This window comes from Hemibagrus wyckioides, linkage group LG22, assembly GCF_019097595.1.
Source record: "Hemibagrus wyckioides isolate EC202008001 linkage group LG22, SWU_Hwy_1.0, whole genome shotgun sequence".
Classification (NCBI taxonomy): domain Eukaryota; kingdom Metazoa; phylum Chordata; class Actinopteri; order Siluriformes; family Bagridae; genus Hemibagrus; species Hemibagrus wyckioides.
This window is the reverse complement of record NC_080731.1, coordinates 12,965,108-12,973,280: the sequence shown is the minus strand read 5'-3', so window position 1 is coordinate 12,973,280 and position 8,173 is coordinate 12,965,108. Positions and strand designations below refer to the sequence as shown.

Here is an 8,173-nt window from a genome sequence, read left to right as displayed (position 1 = left end):
GTCTGGCCGAAGCGAGGGAAGAAAACAGACCACTGTCACCTGACTCATGCTGTATTGTTTGTTACAGATGTTGGGACCTGTTACACACCTGGGACCTGTTACACTAGCACACACGTTTAGGAAATGCCCTGTCATTTATAACAACTGGAATTTAATCTTTAAATCACTGTCAGACATCATAGGAAGATCACTCAATCCAGAGCCAATCTTACATACAGTATCTTTGGTGTTAAAAATGATAACCTAGACTTGTCAAACAAAAAATCTAATATCATTGCATTTATCATTCTATTAGCAGAAAGATTGATGAAACGTAATCGTAAACTCATTCTGCCCTGGTGAGAAATGTTATGGAATACCTTCCCCCCCTTTTTTCTATCTATCTATCTATCTATCTATCTATCTATCTATCTATCTATCTATCTATCTATCTATCTATCTATCTATCTATCTATCTATCTATCTATCTATCTATCTATCTATCTATCTATCTATCAAGCATTGTTTGCCAATTTTTAAATCTTCTTGTAGTGCCTCTAAAGGTAATATGAGCTAGCCTGTTCTCCCTCAGCTGTGTGGGTTTTGCAGCCTGACTCTCATTACACAGGTAAATAAACAGCAGTGTGAGGTGGTCAGTCACCTTTGTAGCCCCAGTAAATGGTAGCCAGAGGCTAGCCACTCACTTTTACCTTTTCTACTGAATTTTTGTTGTGCCTCTGAGAGCAGGAACAGCTAGCTTTTCAGCTAAGTATGTTTTTCTGGTTGAATGTGATTACACAAGTAAACAAACAACGGCATGCGGCCCTCAGCCAGTCTATCTATCTATCTATCTATCTATCTATCTATCTATCTATCTATCTGGTTAATTAATTATATTGCTTTTTACATTGCTTTTTTACATTTTACATTCATTTTACTATGAACTGTTTAAAAAATCAAATTGAACTAAAATAAAACAGTCTTCACTATATGTTGATAAAGTGCCATTAACTGTATTGTGGTTTGGTGGTGGTGGTGGATGGCTGGGGGGCGGGGGGCAGCAGCATCACCAGGGATGCTACAGTAGCAGGATTAAAAGCTGATTGAGAAGACAAGACTGGATCTATCACTGGACAAAAACTAAATGCGTTTGAGTCAGTGAGGAACAGTGAGGATCACTGAGCAAACTGTTCTCCATCATGGACAATCCGTCTCATGAATACAGGGAATACTGTTTTCATGAAAGGGTGTATATGGTCTGCACCAATGCTTAGGTAGGTAGTACATGTCAAAGTAACATCCACATGGACGGCAGGATCCAAGGCACCCTGACTGGTCTGCAGCTATGCAGCCCCATACACAACAAACTGTGATGCGCTGTGTATACTGACACCTTTCTGTCAGAACCAGCATTAACTTCTTTAGCAATTTGAGCAACAGTAGCTCGTCTGTACATCAGTAACCTTTAGTCACCCATGACCCTGTCGCCGGTTCACCACTGTTCCTTCCTTGGACCACTTTTGATAGATACTGACCACTGCAGACCAGGAACACCCCACAAGAGCTGCAGTTTTGGAGATGCTCTGATCTAGCCATCACAATTTGGCCCTTGTCAGACATTGAGGAGAAAATGTTCACTTGCTGCCTAATATATCCCACCCACTAACAGGTGCCATGATGAGGAGATCATCAGTGTTATTCACTTCACCTCTCACTGCTCATAATGTTATGGCTCATTGGTGTATATAAAACTTTTTACTTTGTATGAATCTTCCTTCCATCCATTTTCTGAACTGTTTCTTACACAGGGTCAGTGGGAACCTGATCCTATCCAAGGGGACCAGGGGACACTCTAAACAGGGTGCCAACCCAACACAGGGAACAGTCTCTCACACACACACACACATTGGATAATTTAGAGATGCCAATCAACCTACCGTACATCATTGGACTGTGAGAGGTAATCAGAATACCAAGAGGAAAACACACACACACACACACACACACACAGGACAGAGGCAGGAACTGAATCACCAACCCCAGAGATAAATGTGCTAAACACTAAGCCACTGAGCCTCTCCTCTGTATGAATCAGTTATGTTGATATAAAACACAAATGCAGAATTAGATTATAAATGCAGATTATAAGAGTCAAGTAATATTATTTATGTATGGAATACTTTACACATGAATCTACAAATTGTAAAATAGAAATAAAAGTACTCTCTGCTACATGTTGTGGCCATATAGCAACTTGTCATTTACCTGGGAATTAGTCTGAGTTTAAAAAGAAACCATGGTGTAAACCTTTTATAGGAGGATCTTTTACATTTAATTTAATCAGATAAAAACACACCCAGTCCTCCTCTATGCCATGATGAACATTAGATATTTAACAACATAGAACAGAAGAATTTGAAAAGAGGGAAGGATCACCATGAAATCTCAAATGTGAGGCAATAAATTTTTATTAAAATCTACATAAAATTATAAAACACAATGATACAACATTAAACATAAACTTCATAAATATCTAATAAAACTTAAATACCTAATAAAAGCTTAAAGATCTAATAAAACCTTAAATACCTAATAAAAGCTTAAAGATCTAATAAAACTTAAATACCTAATAAAAGCTTAAAGATCTAATAAAACTTAAATACCTAAAAAAGCTTAAAAATCTAATAAACCTTAAATACCTAATAAAAGCTTAAAAATCTAAAACCTTAAATACCTAATGAAAGCTTAAAAATCTAAAACCTTAAATACCTAATAAAAGCTTAAAAATCTAATAAAACTTAAATACCTAATAAAAGCTTAAAAATCTAATAAAACTTAAATACCTAATAAAAGCTTAAAAATCTAATAAAACTTAAATACCTAATAAAAGCTTAAAAATCTAATAAAACTTAAATACCTAATAAAAGCTTAAAAATATAGATAGGATTAAATATCTAGTAGAACATGAATGTATAATAAAAGATAAATATCTAATAAAAATGAAAAGTATAATAAAAGGTAAATGTAAAGGTGAACTCCAGCGATGTCTCTACAGCTGCTCAGGAAGGAAGAAAATTGAAAGAGGTTATTATTCAGTTCATAATAACAACAAACACTGAAATAAGTATTTACTTACCTACAGAGAGCTCGAGTAACATGGAAAGAGAAAGAACAGTGTTTAAAGTGTGACCAGGACATTTATTAGTTTATTAAACTTTGGTTGGTTATGAATCAGTTAATAGTAATCTATGATTAAACAAAATGGAGAATAAAAACAGTTCTATGTTACCAATGGAAAAAAAATACAGAGTTTAATCTACTGATGAGGATCCAATAGCAAATAATAGATGTGTGTCCTGATCACTCTTTAAGACAAATGGGATAGAGAGGTGTGTGTATGTGTGTGTTAGAGGGGTATGAATGTTACTCAGACTCTCTCTATGGTCTTCATTATCTCCTGTACACGCTGCTTCACGATCCTCAGCACTGCAGAGTCTAAAGCTGCTGGATCTCTGTAAAGCTCCAGAGGCTGATAGAAAAGGTCCTCAAGGAGCACTGTCAGCATATTCTGTACAAACACACACACACACACACACACACACACATTTCCAGCAGGATACTGATGAGATTGATCAGAGAAATTAAAGCAGATACTTTATAATGTGTATCATGGCATTAGAAAAAGTTCCTCACTTACAGAAAGCCTTAAAAAGAGCCGCTCTGCCTCAGGCTCCCTGATGTCCACGTCCCACTGGCTGATGGCTAAAAACAGACGCTGCAATAATCCTCCATCCGACTTTAAAGAAGAAAAACAAGAAACGTGATGTCACGCGATAGAACCTTCTCCCAAGTTTAGCTGCCAGTTATATAGTGTTTATGAGAGTCTTACAGCTGGAGGTGGCGAGCTGTGTAAAAAGCATCTGAACAAGACGAGCTCGAAGAACAAATCAAAGAAGCTGAAATGGTGCAGCTGCACAGGAGAGAAACGTTAGAAAAAGCAATTCCATTTACACCTTAAAGACTGAATCTCTAGTCCTTTACATTTAGTGAGGTGTAATTGTAAACAGTTATTTCCCAGCTTACCTGAGCCTGGAGTAACTCCACCTTGATCGACTCCCAGTTGGACGGCTGTCTCAGGAAACGGATCACAGACTCGTAGGCCAGCTTAACACCGTTTACGTCCTGTCCGGAAAAGAGACTCGTCACTGCTTTGTCACCTCGACTAACGCTTTGGTGCGTACGAGACAGAACCAGGTGAAATCAGCACTCACCTTTTTGTTGGCTGCTGCCAGACGCATGAGCATCTTCTTCCCTGATATGAACAGGAGGTTCTGCACGAGCATGCAGTCCAACATTCTCTGAACACGAGAGATAACACACAGTTATGTGTAGGAACAACACATCTTCAGAGAAACTAGACGAGTAAAGAAAGGTTGACTCACAGAGAACGCCTGGCGAATGGCAGGCAGCTTCAGAGCAACGTCTGTAACGCCTTCGAGCCAGAGATGCGAGCTAAAAAAAAACCAAAACAAAACGAGCTGATGAGCCGATTATTGTTACATTGACATGAGACAACATGTCAATAGGTGAAGACGACCCTACCTGATGAAGGGCACCTCGCTCTCCTCAGGAGAAAGATCATTGTTACTTTCCTGCAGACAGAAAACAGCATGAGATCATTAAACAGCACACAGTACAGTTATCCAGAATCCCACTGATGTAGATACAAATCGAGTCTGTGACAATGGATTACCTCAAAATCTGACTCAACGTCCAAGTCAGCATGAGGAGTGAAGGAACTTTCCTCTTCCTCCAGATGGGACGTGTCGACCTGATCCTCCACACCCACAGGCAGGTGAGAGCAGGCTTGCTGTGAATAAAACACAAACATTGACAGTGCACATGAACAAATCCCAGAAGTGAACTGGACAATGTACATGAACAAATCCCAGAAGTGAACTGGACAATGTACATGAACAAATCCCAGAAGTGAACTGGACAATGTACATGAACAAATCCCAGAAGTGAACTGGACAATGTAGTGGACAGTGTAATGAATTTACCTCGCCGTCCTCCAGCGGCACATTGGTGACAGTCTCCACGCCACGGCAGGACGCCGGCTCTTTCGCGCTCCCAGAGACTCGCTTATGAGGAAAAAAGGACAAACTCAGTCTCTGTACTTACCAAAGCTTTGTATTGCTGCAACAATTCAGCTCTTACCTGTACGGTGGTGAAAGAGTCCTCACATGTGGTGGAGTTCGAGGATCCCTGCTAAAAACAACCACGACAACTGCATGTCACTCAAACGCTCATCAATTCATAATAAATGCTTTATAAAAGAAACGAAGACTGCTATTACCAAAGGAACACAGGAGGTCTCGCCGACGGTAAACCACCACGGCCGGATGAAATATCTCTCAACTTCCACCGACTAGAGACAGAAACAGCACCAAGTGAATACAACATGCAAACAAGAGCGTACATTTGTGTCTCTACAGCTGCGCTGACTTTAATAAAATACCTGAATCTGGGAGCCGTAGATGTGGGAGGTGAGGAACCAGATGTTACGCCGGGCGCTGTGCAGCTCACCAGCACGGCTGTGGCGTGAAAACTACAGCACAAAGATTACAGTGTGACTCTCATCAAAGCAGTTTCATACAAACACATGGAACAATTTCATTAGAGTAAAAACTAGGCTGAAAAAAGGCTGAAATATAAAATTACCAGGACGACAGCTGACGTCTGAGGGTGGAGTTCAGTGGACGGGAGCTGGCAGATTGGCTCAGTGACCTTCATAAACACACACACTCTGTTAGAAATGAACAGCTAATACAATGTTCATTGTAGTATGAAGTGTTTTAACTGTAGTGCTTTATTACTGACACATACCTGGACGTCCTCCACTTCCTCCACATCAGGAACAGCTCCTGTAATCAATTTTACACATTTAACCAAATCACTATTTATTCATGTCCCTGCAGAGGGTGTGTGTGTGTGTGTGTGTGTGTGTGTTCACAGCTGCTGTAACAGTGTGACAACAAGATCTCTCATGTTTCTGCAACATTAAATGTAACTTTAAAGTGTTACAGATAATTGATGAAAGGTTTTTACTGAACACTGACAATAGTGAATAAATCGCTGTGGTTTGAGAGGAATAAGAGGAAAGCTAACAGTAACTCCGCTTCATGTCGGGCTTCTGGACATCACCCTGTCCTTCATTCATTTCATCTAAAAGCACAACTCCAAGTGTTTTATTCCTCCCATCAACACTTTTAGGCCTTAAATCCTCTTCTTAAGAGCCATGTAGCATCGCGGGCTAACATTAGCTCAGCTAAGCGCTTTATAGCTAGCTCTGTTAGCTAAACTACACACCGGGGTTTATCCTGTTTATCCGCTGTATATTAAAGTCTTTCATTTCATACACACACACACACACCATCTCTGTGTGTCTTTGTAAACTGTAAGCTGATTATAAAGACACAAGCTAAGTGCTAAGTGAGCTCTTCTCTTCTTACCTGGAGCAGGTTGATGATCGGCAGCGGGCAGACCGCTTCTCCTCTTCAGCCTGCGATAAGCCCAGTATCCCGCCGAGGTGAGCGCGAGCAGACCGCCGACGCAGGCCACACTCCGGAAACTGCTCGCGCTGGGAAGAAACTTGCCAAAGTTCATCGTCTTCGAAGAAATAAATGTCGATCTGATGTAACGAGAGTCCACAAGCAGTCCAAGTTGTTGTTGTTGTTTCGTCGCCGGGTTTACTTTCAAATGCGTTCTAAACGCCTCCTGTATACGTCAAGCATTTTTAAAAATCAACAACATGGCGACGTATGTTTCTATATTTATTTAGGTATTAAATAAAATAATAATTAATAACGATTTTTTTGGACGAGGCGCAAGTGGTAAAATAATATTAATTAAAAAAATAATAATAATAACATGTAAATTCCATATTTTTAAACAGTAGAGTGCGCAGTACCGGATATTGATATGTACCCCGACACGTCAATGCGTCCGCCATATTGGAACGGGCGGAAATCGTTTATAATCCAGTGCAGGTTTTATATACAATTTGTAGTCGACCTTCATAAACTCATGCTGTAACTCGCTTTGTCTTTCTTACAGATTACCTCCTTTTCGTAGGGTCCATCCATTAACATAATTGCTTTTGACACATTTATATCTATATCTATAGCTCATTTTTACACAACCAAGACTAATGTGTTGATTTATTTCCTGTAGTAGAATGGTTAGTCACCAATCAATAACATAATCAGGGAAATATCCCAAAATGAACCAAGAAAGGATGTGGAATTATTTGTATCATGAACCAGCAAAATGTGTGCAGTAGAGGGTTAATACCTTTATAGTCTATGCATTTTTATGGCATGCTTAAAAAATACCTGTGCAGTTTATGCAAAACTATGGCCATTATGTGGTATTATAAAGTTATTATATAAGTTATTTTAATAGAAATACCCATTATTACAATAGCAATGTTGACCGTCCTAATTTGATGTCCTGTATGTGATTGTAGTATACATGACAAGCACAGAGCTGAGGTGACAAATAAACATAAAAATGCAGTGATAGCGAACCAGTGGGTGAAAGACTACCTCACTGAGAGTGCAGAGAGTTTCCCACAATTCTCTATTCTCCTTGAGGCCAACATAGATAGATAGCTCTATGGTCAGAAAGGTTTTGAAGGTCACACCTTTAAGGAGATGTGGGCTCTCTACCATCAGCACTCCACTAGCTATTTTCCTCTGAGCAGAGGGAGATCATTCAGACATAAAGACACATTCAGAACCCCCTGTTCAAACCTACAAGGACATCAGTGATCTGTGCAAGAAGCGAAGTGTCTTAGAGGTGACAAGTGTGTGGGTAAGGGATGGAACATGCACCTCTACAAGTCTGGCTACCACCACCGGGTTTGACTCACTTTGCCTGCTTAGTTAGTGTTAAAGTTATTACAATTATTACATTTATTGCAGTTGAATATTTATTACTGTATATGTAAATGTTTGCTGTTTAGTCTCCGATTAGATTTTTTTTTATCCATTTGTATTTCAGGTATGTAACGTCTGTGACATGTCCAACTGGTACACAATGCTGACTGAAGTCCTGAGCTGTGTACCATGTACCAAGGCAGCAAAGAGTGGAGAAGGTAGCACAGTGGGTCAGTGGCTTGCATGGGATC

General features: G+C 39.6%; 1 protein-coding gene across 1 annotated transcript; it reads right to left on the bottom strand.

Moving 5' to 3' along the window:
* Positions 1-2,886: 2,886 nt before the first annotated feature.
* LOC131343036 (uncharacterized) lies at positions 2,887-6,772 on the bottom strand. The gene is made up of 15 exons (XM_058374396.1): positions 6,495-6,772; positions 5,869-5,906; positions 5,704-5,769; positions 5,501-5,590; positions 5,339-5,410; positions 5,200-5,250; positions 5,043-5,123; positions 4,733-4,849; positions 4,582-4,631; positions 4,422-4,491; positions 4,251-4,337; positions 4,063-4,161; positions 3,869-3,949; positions 3,677-3,775; positions 2,887-3,547 (listed from the first exon to the last, which is right to left on the bottom strand). The coding sequence occupies exons 1-15, from the start codon at positions 6,646-6,648 to the stop codon at positions 3,407-3,409; spliced, it is 1,296 nt and encodes a 431-aa protein (XP_058230379.1). The 5' UTR covers positions 6,649-6,772; the 3' UTR covers positions 2,887-3,406.
* Positions 6,773-8,173: the final 1,401 nt, after the last annotated feature.